General features: G+C 34.8%; 1 protein-coding gene across 2 annotated transcripts in view; it reads left to right on the top strand.

Annotated features, from left to right (window-relative positions):
- LOC107067419 (protein Wnt-6) overlaps positions 1-20,698 on the top strand; it is a 40,368-nt gene extending 19,670 nt beyond the window's left edge. For both annotated transcript variants that reach the window (XM_089177365.1, XM_089177366.1), the window contains exons 2-5: positions 176-396; positions 18,139-18,258; positions 18,472-18,674; positions 18,759-20,698. In XM_089177365.1, coding sequence (XP_089033491.1) covers positions 176-396; positions 18,139-18,258; positions 18,472-18,674; positions 18,759-19,220 — 1,006 coding nt within the window. In that variant the 3' untranslated portion in view covers positions 19,221-20,698. The remainder of the gene's footprint in view (positions 1-175; positions 397-18,138; positions 18,259-18,471; positions 18,675-18,758) is intronic.
- The last annotated feature ends 603 nt before the right edge of the window (positions 20,699-21,301 follow it).

The following is a 21,301-nucleotide window of genomic DNA, read 5'->3' on the forward strand; positions in this document are numbered from 1 at the left end:
TACGTTCAAAGTCATAAACCTTGGTATCTCGAATAACCAAAGTATTATATATAAACAAAACGTAAATCACTTGAACGTTAGAACGCCACGTGATAACATTTCACATGAGTGGCACGTGAAATAATGTAATAATAATTATTCAAATGTTAATTAATTAATATTTTGTTGATTACAGGACGGTAGGAAGTCAAATGGTGATGGATCCGATGCTGGTTTGTAAGAAAACGAGAAGATTGAAAGGAAAATTAGCAGACATTTGTCGAAAGGAACCATCATTGTTAAAAGAGATAGCTAAGGGTGTTCAAGTTGGTACTAGAGAATGTCAATATCAGTTTAGAAATCGCAGATGGAATTGTACTACCATAAGACGTTCATTAAAAAAAATTCTTTTACGCGGTAAGTCGTTCAAAACATAATATGTATTAAATTATTATAATCATTTATTTTTAATATATAATATATTATTATAATATATATATATATATATATATATATATATATTATTATAATATATATATATATATATATATATATATATATATATATATATTATAATAATATTAAATATATATTACAATTATAATTATAATACAATACAATACAATATATTACAATATAATATTAAATATATATTAATATAATAATTGTAATATATAGTTAATATATATAATTTAATTTATAATTTTAAATTATTACAATAATTAATTTATAATATTAAATTATTATATATAATAATTGGGGTTACTTTAGAACTAACTAAGATTAATTTGTAAGCAAAAGCGGAACGTGTTCGTTGATCAAAAAAAAGAACTGTAGGATAAGATAGGTGCTTTTTGAAGAAGAAATGTGTGTGTGTGTATGTATATACTATATACTATATATATATATATAATAGAAGCAGCATTTAATCGTAACGAATCAGCTTGAAGAAGAAGAAGAAGGAGGAAAGGGTTGAGGGAGTGTGTAATCGACATCCGGTTCGGTCCAATGTCGAAGAAACGAAGAAGCGCCCTGTAATCTGTCGGCAGTGTGTGTGCATTGTCGTGCGCGTTCACCTTTTTCGCTTCTGAAAGCAGTTGGGTCCTGTAAAGGGTCGGGTCGATCGGTTGGTTGGTTGGTTGGTTGGTTGGTTGGTTGGTTGGTTGGTCCCTCAAGGAAGAAGACCCACCGTGGAACCTTTTCTATCGCGAGACCCACGACCTTGCGCCCTCTCGTCACTCGCGCGATTATGTTCGTTTAAAGTTTCGACACGCTTCATTCCTTCATAAACTTTTCTTATTTTTTTGTCTTGTTTTTTATTGGGTTGGCAAGTAAGTAATCGTGGATTATAAATAAGAATGAAAATTCAACAGTTTTGCTTTAAAAAATATAAGTTTGTTCAATTAGGTATTGTCCATTTTTGTTTGATGGTGTCATAGTGCAACGTTCATCAAATTTGTTTAACACGAAATTCGCAATGACTTAATTGCCAACCTAATATTATTATTATTATCATCATTAAAGCTCCAATATTACGCACATTGTGAATTCTATCGGTGACCATATATTTGGTTTTTATTTGTAAGGGTAAAAAACAATTAGGTGGAACTAATAATCCGCAATGACTCAGTTGCCAATCTAATATTATTATCATCATCATCATCATCAAAGCTCCAATATTACATACATTTTAAGCATACATTAGGTTTTTTTTCCAAACTTATTTATAGTCCCAGTTATTTTGTATTATCTGTTACAGCACAAGTAGACGTAATAATGTTATGACGGGTTAAATGATATCGAATATATAAATTAAGAGTTATTTGTATTTACGAACGAGTAAGATTTAAAGAAGGAAGATAAATACGCAACGTGTCTCTATCAGAAAAAGAAAGAGAGAATGAGAAAGAGAAAAGACGACACCGATAAGCTGGACAGATACTTTTCATGGTACGACTTGTCTCGAAGAGTTGTCCTTCTCTCTCTCTCTCTCTCTCTCTCTCTCTCTCTCTCTCTTTCTCTTACTTCTTATTCTTGCTTGCTTGCTTGCTTGCTTGCTCAGTTAGCCGTCGAACGTATTAATTCCGGGTGATCTGGTGGAACAACTAAATCGAAGACAGCGTGTCCGATAGGCCGTGTCCCGGTTCTCCTAGGTACCCGTTATCAAGATCGGTGCCTTTTTGGTAGCCTGACAGATTGACACTGTCCGTCGGATATTAGTGGCAATATGTTCCCTTAATTAAAGGCCCCCCCCCCCCTTTGACTGCCAACGACGATCGAAGAAGGCCGCCCCAACGTTTGCCGTTCTCCGTTTCTTCGCAAATAAAAAGAAATGAGAAAGAGAGAGAGAGAAAGAGAGAATACCAAGTTGTATTTCTATCTCACTTGTTCTTCTTTGATTCGCTTCAATGGACAACGAATCAGGTCCTGACTTTATAGATCGAAACCTCGACGATCTCTATCGATCTCTATCGATGTATTATCTTCAATCGATGTCGAACTTCGAGGGTGGTGCATACGTGGATTGCATGTGTAAGTTGTATTCATGCATGTATGTGCATTGTGGTAGGAGAAAGAAGAACTTTATTATTATTATTATTATTATTATTATTATTAATATTATTGGGTTGTTAAGAAAATTCGTGCCGATTTTTTTGATGGAAGATTGAAATGCACAAAGTATTTTAAGATTTTTTTATTTATTTAATTATATATATATAAATATGTATCATTTATGTTGCACAACATTTTGCAATTTTTATGGTGTAACTTTGAAAATTTGCTTCTTTCAGAACTTGTCAGGTTTGTTTAACAAAAAAGAAGAAACTTTATACAACCTACTGCAAAATCGGCACGAGCTTTCTGTACAACCCAATATTATTTTTATTTTTATTTTTATTTTTATTATTATTATTATTATTTACGAGTTGTCTACCGTTATATCGGTATTGGTGAGCTGCTATGTGTGCGAACGCGTGGAATTCACGTTGCCGGACGGACGATCGATGATCGAATTAAGAACGACTATTCCCGGCCCGTGGGGATCGGCATTCGAGCGACGATGACGAGGGGTCCCCGATTGAGATGTATCCGGACAAGTACATACCCCTCCTCCTCCTCCTCTTCCTCCTCCTCCTCCTCCTTCTCTTCCTCCTCCTCCTCCTCTTGATCTTTCTCATCCTCGTTCTTCTCTTCTTCTTACTACTTTCATGCTGATAAAAATCTTATAACATTTTTCTTATTTATTATTTTTCATTTTTTTTTTATTTTTTTTTTTTATTTGAATTCTCTTCAAAGTATATAATATGGACATTTTGTTTCCAATGTTTTCAGATTTAAATATTAAAACAATTGAATTTTTTTTTTGCAATTATAAATAATTGAAATAAAAATTGTCATTTTATTTAATTTGTATTTTTAGTGTATACTTCTATTTGTTTAACCAGAATTAATTTTTTGAGTTTGCACGATTGTAAGATTTTGTTAAAATTTGTTGACAAAAACAATTTCCTAATTTATTTTGTTTTCTATTTTTATTTTAAGTTCTATAAATCGAGATTTATATATATGAAAACAAATTTCGATGTTTTTATTTTCGTGTAAATAATTTTCTTTAGTTGTTCGCGTTGCTTGTATTACCATTTATGTTAGCTCAACCCCCTCCCCCTCACCACTGCATACGTGTAATACGTGTATTTCCTTTCCGAATATGGAATTCAGATTTTCTCTTTTAGTTAATACCTTTTCAAAACCTGTTCGCACTTTATTATTATTATTATTCTATTGCTTGCTAGTGTTCGTAGATAAAATATCGAACGCTTTTATTCATGGCAATTTATATTATTTATTTATTTATAATAATATTTATTAATATAAGTATTGGGATGATCTCTGGCAGGGGGCGTGGCGTAGTAATTCGACCTATCTACTCTAATTTTGAATTTAGTCACCAGATAGCGTATTGAAGTGCTAGAGATCCCAATATTATATAAATTAACTAGGGATGACCCGTCACGCGTTGCTGTGGCTCACAATCAGTCCGATACACACGTCTTTAAGTCAATTGCGATTATAAATTGAGATATAAACTATCCTATCTTTCAAGTTGGATGAAACTGCTTAAAGTGTGTAAAATTTGATTAAAATCGGTTCAGTAGTTTAGGACTTCATTGCGGACAAACAACGTGACACGCGTAATTTATATATACATTAAGATTAATATAAGTATAATTATATATTATACTTAAATAAAAGAAAATAAAATTGTAAAAAACAAATGTTGGAGAACGATAATGTTGAAATGTAAATGCATTTAAAATTATTTTCACAAACGTTGTATATTATTAATTATTATTTTGTTTAAAAGAGCGTTTACGATATGAGCAAAAAAAAAAAAAGAAAAAAGAAATAAAAAAAATTCTTTTTTAACAACATATTTTATAATCTTTAACATAAGATTATCTCGATACGCGGTCAAAAACTCATTCATTCGTCCCCTTTCGTAACCAACGAACGATATCTATAACGAACAATTTTCCTTTCGTTGAAACATTTTAACGATGAGTGCAAACGTTCAAGAAAGATATTATACATATATACATATATCTTACACGTGTGTGGTATATATATATAAACGATTCGAAAGTACAATAATTTATGCGACTTTAGGTTTTTAAAGCGGTCGTAAATGCAAGGCTAATATACACATTAGAGGGAAAGTTGCAAATTATTTCGAGAGCGAGATAGCCGCGTTCCTCTGTCTGTCTCTCTCTCTCTCTCTCTCTCTTATTTAAAACCAAAAGAGTGGGGACAGATACCAACGAGTATGAGAGAGAGAGAGAGAGAGAAGAGAGAAAAAGACCCGTCAAAGAAGAACTTTACGATTTTCCAATGAAGCGTATAATCGGACTTTGTCGTCTTTATGGCGTGCCGAGCGTCTTTTTTATGGGGTGAGGCAAGGACGTAGAGTATAGTAAGCTCTTGCAAAGGGTTAAAACGCAAATTAGTTTCTCTACCGCTTTTTGCTACTCTGTTCTCGAGTCTTTTACTTTTGCTTTTGCTTTTGCTTTGCTCCGATCATCTGGTCTGATCCGATCTGGTTGGTTGGTTGGTTGGTTGGTTGGTTAGTTGGTTGGGCCCGATCGACTTGGGCCCCCGGTGTTTAGCCGAGAATTCGTTCCTTCGTTTCGAATTAAAATTTGCCTTTTAAACATCGAAGAAGTTTGACGTAATGGACGATAATTTGATATGGCGGATAGGGGTGGGGGTGAAAGGTTGTTGCTGATGGATCTATTAGCTTATTAGATTTAATACTACTTATAGTTATTTATTATTTATCGAAATAATAATTAATTAATTATATTATTATACATAATTATAAATTTTCTAGGTACTTACGTAGTATTACGAATTTTGCTGCTTTGTCGTTAATAGGTATCTCCCCAAAATAAACCCATCTCAATTTTATCGTGCCATCGTAAATTATTGGAACTACTAAAAATTCTTTTTTCATTTTTGTATAAAAAAGACATCTAACATTTATTATATTATATATATATATATATTTAATTAAATGAATCAACAGGTGTTCCTATGATAAGCATAATCATTTATTAACCCATCCCTTCAATTCGTTTTTCAAAATTGTAATAAAATAGATTGATGAGTTTCAAGTATAAGGGACTTAGAGAACACTTTTGAGGTTATGTTATAATAGATATATCAGGTTCTCTGAGAAGACTTTTAAAGATTCGTCGAAAGGTCAAATTTGTTGAGTCAAGTGATAATGGGTATTACTAAAAGGAGATATACCATAGTAGGTTAGTATAGAAAACCACATAAAAGAAACAAGGCGAGGACAGCAGCTAGCTTGCTAGCACCATAGAACTTACGGTAGGAATCTCAAGAGGAAAAATATATCTTTCTGTGTATTAGGTTTCTTTCTTTTGTAGTCTGGTTTAGTTGATGTGGTAGGTAGTATTTCCAAATGCTATTCATGGAACAACAAATGGTGTCTCGCCACCGGAGCTGACCGTTAGGTCCTCTCTCTCTCTCTCTCTCTCTGGACACGTTTGGAAAAAGAGACATAAACGTTTATCCTTTTTTTTTTCTTTCCTCTTCCATTCATCTTTTTCTATCTCTCTCTCTCTCTCTCTTTCTCTTTTTCTATCGAAACGGGTCCTTAAAAGCACATCAATTTTATCCTCTCGAATTCTTTCCATTTTTCCCCCTAATCAACTCTCTAACTTCTTATTACAATGAATTACTTTCTAATTTAAATAAATAATTGCTTTATTTATTAGATTAACTTTGTCAATTTTAAGATTAAGATAGTTCAAATATCTTGAAATTATTTCAAATTTATATTGCATATGGGGTTCTATTTGATTGAACGAGATTAGTATAAATATAGGTAATAACGAAAGGATTAAACGTGATCAAACTAATCACGTATTTCCCCCACTCTTTCCTCTTTAAAAATACTCGACACATATATTGACATTTACGCAATTAAAATCGTACGTAATGATGTAATTTAAAAGTTGTAACAGATGTTATAAACTTTTGTCCGTAAGTGTACGTAATAGAAACATATATTTAGATTTTAGTTCGATACATAGGATTAGTATATCTTTTTAAGTATTATAACGTATAATACGATAACTATTTCGTAGTATCTTAGATCTTAAATTGGTACTTGAAAGCTTCAAACCTTTCAGCATTGGACGACGATTAAAGCGTATCGACGAATTAATTACATTACCTGTTGGCAGGTAAGAGTCGTTGGGAAAAAGATATCGTTTCGTATGGTTGGGAGGGGGGAGGGGGTGGAGGGGAGGTGAGGTGAGGTGAGGGGTGTTCAATATACTTTCTTTCTTTCGTTTTCCCCCGATAGACTACAAAAATTCGTGGCTATATATTTGAAGGTCCTATGTTAGTGTTATCTATTCGTTTGGAAAGAAGAAATGGGAGAGGAAAGGAGAGGGAATTCCTAACGGGTGGATCATAGGGGAAAAAAACAAAAAAAGATAGAAAAAAGTAGAAACAGTTTTCACTAGGGTTGAAGGGGGAACCGAAACGGGCGCCTATCTTAATTCCCGATTGACGTTTATTTATCTGGCGACGTTTAATTTTTATGGGCCCGATCTGGCCCGATAGGTCACAAGAGAACTAACTTCTTCTTCTCTCAGGTAGCTTCCTCCTGTTGTGTGGTCCAAAAGTTGGGGACTGGTGGAAAACTGGTATAACATTCGTGGACCCTAGCAGCACCTCTTAATTGAGGGCTGCCGCGTGTCGCGATAAGACTTGAACATGGGCGTCAAAAACTCCCATAGTAGAAAAGAAACGAATGAATAGGAAAAAGATGATCATCATGATCATCATCATCATCATTATTACCATGATGATGTGTGTGTGTGTGTGTCGTCACGCTTTTCTTATCTTTCTTTCATTCTTTCTATGAAGAGTAAAGGTTATGATTATTATCTCTTATGGAAGAAAATTAGAAAAAGTGTTCAGCGTATGTTATAAATAACAGTTGAAAAATCTTCCAGAGTGGCGCTGGTGTAGACACTTCGTATGGTATAAATGTAGCAATTGTAAATGTATTGTAATTGTTTATTTCTCAATCGTACTTTAATAATATTTGACGCTTCCTTTAAAGCTACCCTAAAGCTACTGTGGCGCCACCCTAATTGAATGCATTTCGACGAACACTTTTCATATACAGAGATAATACTCCTAACCTCTACCCTCCATAATTCATTCCATGTGCTTATCTTTAGTTTAGGTTAGGTTTTCAAAATGAAATATCTACAAAGTAAAAGAAGACAATTCTTTCTCACCCTTTTTTTTTTGTTTTTTTATTTTCTTCGAAATTTTCTCGAGTTCGTAATAAAAAAAAAAAAACAAAGAAAGCAGCAATTAGATACAAAACGATTTCCTGGTCTAACCTAAGACGATTATCGTACATCTTTTTTTTTTTTTTTTTTTTAGTTTTATAAAAAGAAAAGAGAGAAAGAGAAAGAGAAAGATAGAAAGAGAGATGAAAATTCAACGATAATTAGTGTTTCTCTTCTTCCGTTTACTTATAGATAAACCGAATGACGACGATGATATTCGTTCGAGAGCTCGAGGAATCTTCCATCTTTTTTTTTCTTTTTTTCTTTCTTTCTTATAAACGTTTCTCAACTCTAACGAGGATGCTCACCTTGGCGCATCGATATAATCGTTGCTCGTTCCTTCCGACCGTTCACTTTCGAGAAACACATGCGATTTCTCTCTCTCTCTCTCCTTCATTTTATAGAATAATATCTGTTAAACATTTTTTTTGTTCCCCCATTGAAATATTTTATCATATAATCGAGTAAAGTATTGGGCTGTTTGGAAAGTAATTTGGTTTTTTTTTTCTGACACAATCATTGCAATTAGTTGATGCAAACAACACGTGGGATAGGTGTGAGGTTCAATTTATCAAATGCAACTGTTTGAAAGGCTTAGGTTTAACCTAGAAACAAAAATTGTCTTCATTTTTATCAAAGAAAAAATGACATTGCTTTCCGTACAACCCAAACATGACGGAAATTCGGCATGCAATTTAAGTGGCTAAACAGAAGATAGTAGCTTGCATATTTAAAGACAAAAAATTAGAAGAAGAAGAAGAAGAAGAAGGATATTTGGTGTGTGGGAAATAAAGAAAACGGTTTTATTCGGTTTGGTTCGTTCGGTTTTGCGATGACGGTGGTCCGTTTGTGAAGTTAACCGTCCTGGGTCTCTGGGTAGGAACGATCCCCCAGAAAGAAGCGTGTTTATCGGTAATAGGACCGGTAAGCGGGAGCTCTGAACTAAATGGAATCACCACTAAATCGAGGCTAATTATTTTGCAGTAGGCTCGTCGGCACGGGTTGTGCTGCTGCTGATGGTGGTGGTGGTGGGGGGTTCGTAAACACGTAGATCCAAATATCTCACTGGGTTCTTTGCGATATCATCATCTTTGTTTTGATCTTTTTTTGGGGGAGAATCTTTCATTAAATTCGATAACGTACGATACTTGCTGCTACTTTGCTGCTACTTCTTTTCATTTTATTTATATTTTTTTTTTTTTGTTTGTAGTTTTCATGTTTCTCTGTGATTTTTCGTTTAATTTCTTCTTCGAGTTCTTCCTGTGTGTGTGTGTGTGTGTGTGTGTGTGTGGTTCGTCGAAAATTGGCGAGGAATTTGCTTTGAAACGATATCGTTTATTTACCACAATTCGTGGTAAAAGTTAAGACGAGACGAGACGAGATTTTTCCATGAGTCCATGTTGTGCTCTTCTCATCCGTTCAAGTTGGAGAATGTTGAAGGATGATAATGAAAGGCTAAGGCGAATTTAGCGCCGTGGCGCTAACCGTTTTGTCACCTTAGCGACACTCGGTGCTAACTAATACGCTACGTAAGTACTCGTACACTTCCTTTTCTCTTTCTCTCTTTCTCTCTCTCTCTCTTTTCTTTTTCTATCTTCTATCCTTCCTTCTATCCTTCCTTCTATCCTTCCTTTCTTTCTTTCTTTCTATTCTTTTCTTTTCTTTTCTTTCTTTCATTCATTCTTTCTTTCTTTCTTTCTGTACAGAAGAGTCTTGGCATTTTTGCTATTCGAATTTGAAGAGTAGACAAACTAACGGTTTGCTATTATACCATAGGATAGAAATGGTATGCATCATTTGGTTTTAAATCTATTTATCTACGGTACTGATTTTATGGTCGAACGAAAATTTGGGAAGGGGGGGAAGAGGGGTAGAGGAGGGTGGAAATAAAAAGAAATAAAGGAAACTTTCCAACGACCGTTCATCGGGGGGTTCATCACTGTCGTCGTGGTAGTTCATGCATCTTATTCTCTTTTGTCACGTTCAACCAAAAATGTGGCAGCCCACAATTTGTATACAACTACTCTTAAAATGATTCATACAAAACTTAAAGGATTTATCGTTTTTATTTTATTTTATTTTATTTTTTTTTTTCTATGGAAAACCATAGTTCCGTTTCTTAATGTGATTATCGGTCACGGATACCAGTTGGTGGTAATATTTTGTTAACACTTTCTTCATATTGACCAAACTATGGGATTCTTATGGTTACCTGTGTTCATTGACGGATCATTTATTTTTATTGACAAATCGTTTTTTAAATGGTACATTAACAGAAATTTTATTTTTTTCTCCAGTTATCTTTTTTGATGATTTTTCAATGAAATAATCCTCCAGTGAATTGTTAAAGTAATTTATCAAATGTTAAGAAATAATAAAAGGATTATTAATTGTTAATAAAAGGACAAATATAACATTTGCAAAATATTATATAAATATAAATGTATAATAGATATATATATATTTAATATTAATATTAATATAATATATTATACATAAATTAATAATATATTAAATATATTATATATAATTCTATTCTATTCTATTAATATTATTTTATTTAATATTATATTATTTAATATTATTTAATATTATATATATATATATATATAAAATATAGAAGTACCAAAATTATATTTTTCGTTTTTTATTTGTACTTGTATTAAATTCTAAAATAAAAACAATACAATTAACAATATTTATATATAATATAATCCAAAAAAAAAAAAGGTTATTTATAAGAAAGTGAATATATACTTCAGTGTGTAATACTTTTAAGAAGGACTGTAGAAAGAAAGAAAGAAAGAAAGAAAGAAAGAAAGAAAGAAAGGAAAGTACGAGTTGGCCGGTGGCTCTTACAAAGAATTGACAGCGGCAAACAGTTTAGTGTCCCGTACGTTTATTGTATCTCGACTACCGTGTGCGTTTTAACTGGCATGGGGGCTAGGTGGTGGGCCCCAGCAAGGGAGAAGAAGGGAAAGGAAAGGACACGAAAGACGAAGGACCGGGACAGATCTGTTAGCCCGTTAGACTCCGAGGACTCTTCGCCGTTGACATTTGAATGCTCTTTCTTCGTAGAGGAAAGAAGACCAAACGAGAAGAGAGAAGAGAGACAGGGGGGCAATGGGGGAACGGGGGAGGAAAAGGGGGGGAGAAGAAGAGATGAAATTCTCTCCACCACGTTTCATTCTTTCTTTCTTTCTTTCTTTCTTTCTTTCCACTTGTGCTTTTGCAGGGTAACCAAGAATATCTTTCTTTGATACAGCAAGTATTATTTTTTACAATATTTAGATTATTTTAAATTGATTGAGAATTGGATAATTAATTTGTAATTATTTGGATATTTGATTAATTGGTTGGTTATGGTTTTCAAGTTAATGTGGTGTAATTCTTTTTTATGTTTGGTAAAATAATCTAATTTTTTTAATAATAATATTTTATTATATAATTATATCTTATATATATATATATATATATAATATTTAATAATTATTGTATATAATATAATTTAATTATAATATAATTTAATATTAAATATAATAATATTATATATATATATATAATATAAAATTTTATAATTTTATTTATATAACATCTAATCTAGGTTTTTATCATACACACTTTAAACAAAGCTCACAATTTTTTTCCATTACCACGTTGTCACCAAATAACGTTTAAACAACCAACCATGCATCAAAAACAATGTTGCAAGTTTAACAAAATTTCTATTTCCAATTGTTCAATAATTTATTTTCATTCACCTAATAAACAAACGATGAGTAATATATTAAAAGTACAGTATACAATTAATTGAAAATAATAATAGATCGAAATCGAAAGTCACAACGAGTGATTTCTCATCGATACAATTCTCTTCTCTTCTCTTCCTTCCTCGGGGTGGGGGTGGGGGGGGGCACTCTCCTTGAAAATGGTTAACATAAGGAGCATTGAAATCGACGTACGTCGTCTCGGTGACGCCAAGGAGGATCTATTACGCAGAAGAATCGGCGCATCCTGCGCGATAAATCGACGTGCTCGAGCAAACAAATCACCGCGGGAGAGGGAACGATAAGATCAGTTAACCAAAGGGCCCTTTCGATCTTACGTTAGTAGCAGTAGAACTACAGTCTCTTTCCTTCCCCAGTTTCCCCTTACCCTCAACCTTCACTTCCCTACTTTCCCCTACCCACCCCTCCAACCCCTCTTCCATTCTCTTTCTATCATTTACTTGTTCTCTCTTCTTCTTCTTCTTCTTCTTCTTCAATTCACCTCTCACCTATCACCGTGATTTCTCAGACGTTCGACATAATTCCAAGGTTCACTTATTCACCATTCCTGTGTTGTTCCCTTAGATAGGATTCACCCCACTCTCCAACCCTGATTGCAAATTGTGCTCAATTATTACATAATACGACGTTTTTTTTATTACTTGTTTTCTTATTTTTTTTTTTGTAGCAAAAATAGAATATGAGATATTGTTAAACCAAGGGTCGGCAACCTTTTGAATTGGAAGAGCCAAAAATTACAATTAACAATTTACAAAATTTCAAAGTTTTTTTTAAAGAGCCACAAAATGTTTTCTTGCCAACAATAAATAATACTCGTATAAATAAAGTTTTTTGATTAAAAAAAAAAAAAAAAATTAATCTAATTATTCATCGGTGCCTAACGGATGCCTCTTTTTAACTAAAGAGCCGCAGCTTAACATTCAAAGAGCCGCATGTGGCTCGCGAGCCGCAGGTTGCCGACCACTGTGTTAAACTATTAGTTTATTGTCAGAATGAAAAGAAAATAGTACAATTAAAACGTTTACAATCTTCAATTCTCTTTATGAAGAATATTATTCACGTTAGACACATGCCCCGACTTTCGAAATGTCATATAAACAACATTCAATAAAAGAATTTTGATAGAGAGTAACGTATCGGTCTGAAGGTGAATTTCGAAGAGGACGGTACACCGATCATATACTTGGTGATTTTAAATAACAATACACATTTCTTTCGATTAATTAACAATTATTTTAATAATCTAATACATTCTACTTATATTACACGTAACTTTCACCCTCGAAGTCATCACTGCGCATGAACGATCAAAATAATTACATTAGAGAAAGGGGGTCGGCAACCTTGCGGCTCGCGAGCCACATGCGGCTCTTTCGATATGAAGCTGCGGCTCTTTAGTTAAAAGAGTAAAGAATTAGGCACCGATGAATAAATAGATTAGATCTTTTCTTTTTATCAAAAAACTAACTTTATTTATGCGAGTACTATTTATTGTTGGCAAGAAAAAAATTTGGTGACTCTTTAAAAAAACTTTGAAATTTTGCTAATTGTAATATTTGGCTCTTCCGATTCAAAAGGTTGCCGACCCCTACATTACAGTAAAAAGAAATGCTGAAATTAGAACATTAATATCCTACTTTTTATTTATTACATATAATATTCCTGTTATACATACACACATGCATATATAACGTTATTTATATATATATGTTTTAAATCGCATAAATTAGTCAGTTGAACGAATTAACAACGTTTGATCAAACTAAAGGGGAAGGAGTGAAGGGGATCGATTTGCCTCGTTTTATTTTCTTTCATTTTTTTTTTTTTTACATATTCTTTCTCTCTCTCTCTCTCTCTTTCTCATTGATGTGGAATTTGCATTCCACGTTTCTTGCATTGCCAGAGCAGTCTTCTTTGCAGTCTAACGCATCGATAAAGGATTCACCGCGGATATTTATGCATATGTCAGCGTGTGCTTATTGCGATATACACTGAGGGTTAAAAAAAAAAAAAAAAAAAACAGAAAAAAAAGAAAGAAAGAAAGAATATAGAAAGAATGAAAGAAAGAAAGAAAGAGAGAACGAAGGTAATCGTCGTGGATAACATTGAAGTTAGCAGCGGCGTGTAGTAAGTCGCGAATAGTAGTAGTCGTCGCTATAATTTCTTTTCCACCATAAATGGTGTGGTGTGTACGATCGACGAGAAGATCGGACCTGCTAGCAACCTAGCTAACTATAGTTAGTAACTTAGCTAGCTATAGCTAGCTACAAGGACGAAAACCAAACCAAACCTTCTTTCCTTCCTTCCTTCCTTCCTTCTGACGTCTTCTCGTTCAAAAGAACGATCGTAGATTTTTCTTACGGGAACCTCGATAAAATGTTTCCTTTTCTTTCTTTCTTTCTTTTATCATCCTCCCTTCTTCTTTTTCTTGAAACAAAAAAGGATGGATTTAAATTATTGTAAAAAAAAAAATACATTGAAATATGTGCGAATCATTTTCTTGAGATCTTTTTCTTTCCTTGTTCTTCTTTTTTTTGTACAAGTAACAGGTGTGGCAAATTTATGTAACGTTATCGAACATTTTGTCACCTGTGTTGATTATTTGTATTCGAATATTGTATATTCCATTATTTAGATCGTTATCATCATCATCATCATTATCTTATTTTCTTTTTTATCGAACAGATTATTCTTCCGTGTGTTGCAAAGGATAAAATGTACGATCCTTTAAAATACAAAATAAAAAAAAAAATAAAAAAATCAAACATATAGAAAAGAAAGATGAGAAGACTCGCAATTAAACACGGCGTAAGTCTCGCTTGGAGGATAATGCCCCGGAATGTTGATAATTGGCCAAGCCGTCGGAACGAGTTGGTGGAAAAGAGAGAAGAACGAAAGAACATGAAGAAGAAGAAGGGACCGAAGATAGAGGTGAGGTAGAAGAGGAGAGGGACATGGTGGAAAAGACAGAACCTGCACCTGGCAAAGAAAGAAAGATAGATAGAGATAGAAAGAAAGAATGAAAGAAAGAAAGACAGAGAGAGAGAGAGAGAGAGGCAGTGCAAGATCATCGGCTCGCGATCCCTAGTGTCTAATTGATTCGAAGTGATTTATATTACCTGGTGCACCTCTACACCTCGAGGAAGGTGCATTCTCTCGATCTCTTTCCATTCTCCTTTTCTGTTTGAAACCCCCCATTCGCTTGGGACCACAACGAACGGATGAACGTACGAACATACGAACGAAGGAAAGAAAGGAAAGAAGGAAGGAAGGAAGGAAGAACAACGAAAGAAAAGAAGGAGACGGACGTGCGTGTCTCGTAAGATCAACCCGTATGGAGAAAAAAAAAACAAAAAGAACCAAACAAAATTTCTCGATGGGTGAACGAAACGACTTTCTTACGTCGTACTCGTGCACGCGTGTATATGGAACTCTACTCGTTTCTACCATTCGAGATGTTATGATAATTCCAGGCATGTTACTTGGGAATTAAATGTTGTTTCTCTCTCTCTCTCTCTCTTTCTTTCTTTCTTTCTTTCTTTCTTTGATCATCGGGTTTTAAACTTTTCGAACGATCTTAGTTCGATATCCCTTAAGGTGCACCGGGAAGTTCTTTTAAACCGAGTGTGCACCTTTTAATTATCTTTCGTTAAATTCCGCTACTTCACAACACTTTTTTTCATTCCTTTAAAGAGTTGCAAGTTTATCGAAATAAATAACTTAAGAATTTGGATAAATAATCGAGAAATCTGTCCCCCTTCTGAGAGGGTGGGTGACTGTCTGACTGTGTGTATGTGTGTGTTGGAGGAACGGTTGCTTCCGTCATGTTAAAAGGTACACGTGATTCGAGAATCGAGGTAGTCGTAAGGAGTTGAGACTTTGAAGATGGTCGAAGGGAAAGGGAAAAGGGTAGGGAATGGACCTTTCGCTCTCGAACCTCGATATCAGATCGCTCGTATAAAACTATCGTATCGTTTAAATACGCACTGAAAGGTGAGGCGATGCATCAGAAGATACGCGGGCGGTGGCAGCTTCCTTCGGCCTATGTCTTAGCTCCATTCGTCCGTCCGTCCGTCCGTCCGTCCGTTCGTTCGTGTCCGTCCCGTCCGTCCCGTCCGTCCCGCCATCGATCCGCACCGTAGATACCCGCCTGGAATCCATGGGAACCACGAAGAATCAAGCTTAACGCGTACGACTCCTTCTCAGCCCTTTTTTTTTCCTTTCCTTTCCTTTCCTTTCCTTTCCTTCCTTTCCCCCTCGCCCACCCCCTCCCACTCTCTTTTTTTTTTCTTGGCCACACATACGTTCGAGATAGAACTCGAGCGCAAGTATATGGCAGATATCTCTCCCTCTCATTGAATTGAAATTCTCGATCATCACAGCTCGTCGTCAATTGGATAGTCGATCGAATGATTCTGGACACACCTACGCTTTGAAACAATCCACTGTTAAGATCATTATCGATCTTTCTTCTTCTCTCTTCCTTCTTCTTTTTATTTTGTATTTTTCATTCTGATTCTTTTCGATCCATGCCGCGATATTTAGCAGCTTCTCTTGCGAAGATTCTTGCGTGAGAATCGTCGAAGTAATGGGACGGTGAGAGTTGAGATCGATGAAAAGAGCAAAACTTGGGTATAGAAGAGTTCTTCTTTCTCCCTTTCTTGCATGCCTTTTTACCACCACCACCACCATCATCATCACCACCATCACCATCAGAAGGAATAAAGAAGGAAAGTGAGATAGAAAAAGGGATCTCTACGCGGATCCCTGTTAAAAAGAGTTGAAAAAAGAAGTGGGCGTCGCGGAGATTCGCAAGAGCAACCCTCCGGATGCTTCTTATTGCTGTTAAATGTATAGCAATGAAAATAAGAAAAGAGAGTGAGAGTGAGAGAGTACGAGAGAGTGAGAGAGAGGGAGAGAGAGAGAGTGAGAGAATATATGAGAAAGAAAAGATTGGGAGAATAGGACGCGTTCGAACGAACGCCCACCGGTGGTGGAGGCAAAATGTGATCCTGGTTCTTTTAATAAAAAAAAAAAAGAAGAAGAAAAAGGGGTGCAACTACTTGGAGCTCAATCTCTCATTGTTCATTTAATGATGGAGTGGTGACGTGACAGGTGAAACGGAATAGGATATTTCGTTAGCAAGCAAGCAAGCTCGTTCTTTCAGTGGTCTATTCGCGTGGGAGCCTGAACAAACTATACATATACATATATATATGTATATATATATATTATATATATATACTATGCTGTGAGAAGAAGACCTTATTCGACATTGAACCCGCGGTGGGGTCTACAGAACCACCTGAGAAATCGGCAACTCGATATCGAAATTCCCCCGTGCAGTCTGCCGGAAAGGCAGATTCGTTGGGTTGTTGGATACGAAATAAGCGCCTCCTCCGATATTTCGTTCTGAACCTTTACCGATTTACCGCCGTAATTAGTCTTATCGCCACGGTTTCGAACCATCCTTCGGGATATAATCCAACGGGGGGTGGGGTGAGGTGAGGTGAGGTGAGGTAAGGTGGAGGATACTCTACCAAGAGAAGACATTCCGAGAATTTTTGACCAATTCGAACGTGTTTCCTTTCCTTTCCTTTACTCGATTCCTTAACATCCCATTTTTTTTGTATTTATTTATTTATTTATTTATTTTCTTTCGATTCTTATTCGAAGCTAATGCTAATTAGCCGAATATTCGTTTAATAGATTAGACAATTCACTGTGACGAGTCGTATCGCGATAGGATAATACACGATGTGTATTTAAAGTATTAGCTGTATATATATATATATATACAGATTGACTTGAGTTATCTAACGTATACGTAAAAGGAATAAGAATTATCGTTTGTCTCGATCTACGATTCTCTTCTTCTTCTTCTACGGCATATTTCAAAGTTGGAAAGCAAGCAAAGCAAGTAAGCAAGCAAGCTAATTAATCGATTCACCCCGCGTGAGTAGGATCGAAGGGAGGGAAGGGGGAAGAGGCCAAATGCAGCATGCAGGGTAGCGATCTTTCGTATTTATGTGCACTCCGAGAGAGGATGAGGAGGTGGACGACGCGTAATCCGATTTGTTTCTTGGGCCGATCCAAGATTCCGCGACCTTCTCCTCCTTTTCAACCTGTTTCTTCCGCCTACAAGAGTGGAAGCTCGACGACGAGTTCTACCTCGTCCCTCTTTTACTTTTATCTCACGGCATTCTCTTCGATCCCTCCTTGAGTATTCGCGTAGAGCCGTTCTGACCGTTTTTTAAAGCTTCTTCTTTTTCGACGTATGCACGTATGCACGCATGCAGAGACACGCACGCACGTACGCATGCATGCATGCATGCATGCACGCACGCACGCACGCAGAGACACGCGTCTCTTCTTCTTTTCCGTTTCGATCAGTGATTTACGTCGAGGATTTCGCTCCCTTAACAAGAGTCCATTAATTGATTCTGGATTCCCCCCTTCGATGCTTTCAGATACCAGGGAGACTGGCTTCGTGAACGCCATCACCGCCGCTGGAGTTACTTATGCGGTTACCAGGGCCTGTACCATGGGTGACCTTGTGGAATGTTCATGCGATAAGATGACGACGAAGGGTAAAAGCTTGTCCCACAGATAAAATTCATTCCTCCTACTCCTCTTCTCCTGTATTCCATGGTAAAACGATTTATATTTATTTGGTAGCAAAACCCTAACGCGCGCCCTAAGCCTATCCCCTTACCTTACCCTCATTAAAGTATCTATAAAGGAAGATAGTTTATCGTGATTCTAGTTAAACTCTAAGTTTCTCGAATAATCTTCATTTACAGGTAATAATCGATTGGGCAAACTCGCGCTTACAGCTGACGTTAAGAAAAATCTTTTGACAGAGGGTGAATGGGAATGGGGTGGTTGTGGTGACAACGTCAATTTTGGTTTTCGTAAGTCTAAGGATTTCATGGATGCGCCTTACAGAAAACGCAGTGACATCAAAACGTTGGTTAAACTTCACAACAATGCTGCTGGACGTTTGGTAAGTGAAGTTTGTTAAAGTGTGACACGTGTTTGAACAAACTAAGGGGAAAAAAAAACGATTTGACAAAATACACAAACACAGGCGGTGAGGAATTTCATGACGATCGAGTGCAAGTGCCATGGGCTGTCGGGCTCGTGCAGCGTGCGCACCTGTTGGCGAAAGATGCCGTCCTTTCGCGAGGTCGGCAATCGTCTGAAGGAGTCGTTCGATGGTGCAGCCAAGGTGATACCCAGCAACGACGGTCACAGCTTCATCACCGAGGGTCCGACCATCAAGCCACCCGGTAGATTCGATCTGATTTATAGCGAGGACTCACCGGATTTCTGCAAACCCAATCGTAAGACGGGATCTCTCGGTACTGTCGGTAGACGATGCAATTCTTCCAGTCCTGGCGTTGAAGGTTGCGAACTTTTATGTTGCGGCAGAGGATACGATACAAGGATAGTCAAGGAAAAGGTCAATTGTCAATGTAGGTTCAGATATTGTTGCGAGGTCACTTGTGAAACTTGTCTCGTCAAAACTACCGTCAATACTTGTCGTTAAATGATATTATTCTCCTCCTCCTTCACCACCTTCTTGTTTCATATCAAATATTTTCATTTATTTTACTTTGATATTATTTTTATTATTATTATTATTATTATTATTATTATTATCGATGTAAATGATATTAAATTTATATATGTTCACGTTGGGTTTCGCTTATCGCGAATGAACGATAGATTATCATCCCCCCTTCTCTGTTTTATTAGCAAGCATTTTGTGATTTTATATTTTATATTTTATATTTTATATATATATATAATATTAACGTTATTAGTATCATTTATACCTTGTTTAAGTATAGAAGAAAAAAAAAGAAAAAAAATTATTTTACATAACGTAACTATTACTTATTCGATATAATACGTTTTAAAACGAGATTGTAAATAGTAGAAAGATTTTCTCACGGTCTTTATTAAGTATTTTAATTTGGAAGTACTATTATTATAATCGATGTTTTTCTATCGTATTCTACCGTACCCTTAAGCAATTATTTTTAACAACGTCGTCTTGTACGATTAGTTATATTATCGACTCGTAGAGAGAGAGGAGATGAAGAAGGTAACGTTTATTCTTCTTAGCTTACCATTAGCGTTAATGAAAGAGGTCGTTAATTTTTTCACTTAAAGCTTTCCAAGTATCTCCAGCATATTCATTCTTGCATAGGTATGCTTACTACTCGTATTTAATATAAGTGCATATATACGAGTTATACTTGCACATAGAATATACCTAGACTATATATTTTTTATTTTTTATTTTTTTTTTTTAATTTACCAGGATGAATCATAAAACAAATCTCATTAATATCACGATTGTTATTAGCTATCAAAAGTAACAAATTTTCGATGAAATTTCATTTTAAGCTCTAATATAATTCAATGTTCATCATTTTTTTTTTAAATAATAAAAAGTTGTGCTTGGTACAATCCACATATGGGTTGTACATGGTAAAATATGTATAGTTGGTAAAATATTGTATTTAATAAATTACAATTATTAATATTGTTTTGTCAAATGATAACACGTTGATGTCTCGTTAAAAAACTAAACAAATTACAATTGAAGATATAGTTTTGTTTTATATGATTCACCCGGGTATATAATATTATCAATTAAATATCTTAGTGAAAGAATTGGTTTTTTTATTTTTTGTTTTTTTTTTTATATTTTTAGTTAATAGTCAAGCGTAATATTAAATTAATTGAATTTATTTTTACGTTCTTATCAATCTTCTTTACTTTTGTACATAAGACTGATACGAGGTTTCATGCATATATAAGATTACGTTAACTTGAATCATCGTCGTCGTCGTCGTCGTCGTTGTCGTAGTAGTAGTAATTGGTTATCAATTATTAAATCATACGATTACATGCGATAGTTTAACTCAGTTTACTGTATACTTCGAATGAACGAATCATAGATATTTAAAAAAAAAAAACATGAAAAAGAAATACAAATGGATAGTTGAACATTTATTTATGTTATTTCAGAAAATTATCCTGTTTCCAACATACCAAAGATTATCCATTTATCCATTATCGAAAATTAAAAGGTAAGTTTAAGTTAAGTTAAGTATTACGATTTCTAATGAAAAACCATGATAGATAAATGATAGTTAATTAAATGAAGGGGGAAAAAAAGAAGAAGAAGAAGAAGAAAAAGAAAAAGAAATAAATAAATATACAAGTTTTGTGTGTGTATGTGTGTGTGTGTGTGTACGTGCGTTTCTCAACAAACTATTACGAGGATTTATTTGTTTCTCTGGATGAGAGAGTGTTAATAGCTTCGAAGAATAAAAAAAAATTTTCAACCGAAAAAGAAAATAAAAATCAAATCAAATAAAATCAAATAAAAAATGGAAGAAGAAGAAGAAGAAGAGATCGTAAGTTCTCGTGGCTCGTGTAGAACACGGGCTTTTAGGTGTAATTTAATTTTACGTACGAAAAGAAGTCGCGAAGGGGGCAATAAAGAATTTCTGTCTAACATCTCCTATAAAATAGTTTTACTCCGAGCCAAGAAAGATTCGAGAGAGAGAGAGAGAATAAAAAAAAAAAAGCTGGTAAAAAAAAGAGAAGGGG

This window comes from Polistes dominula, unplaced genomic scaffold, assembly GCF_049000335.1.
Source record: "Polistes dominula isolate Pdom_NZ unplaced genomic scaffold, Pdom_raw_medaka contig_20, whole genome shotgun sequence".
NCBI classification, from domain to species: Eukaryota; Metazoa; Arthropoda; class Insecta; order Hymenoptera; family Vespidae; genus Polistes; species Polistes dominula.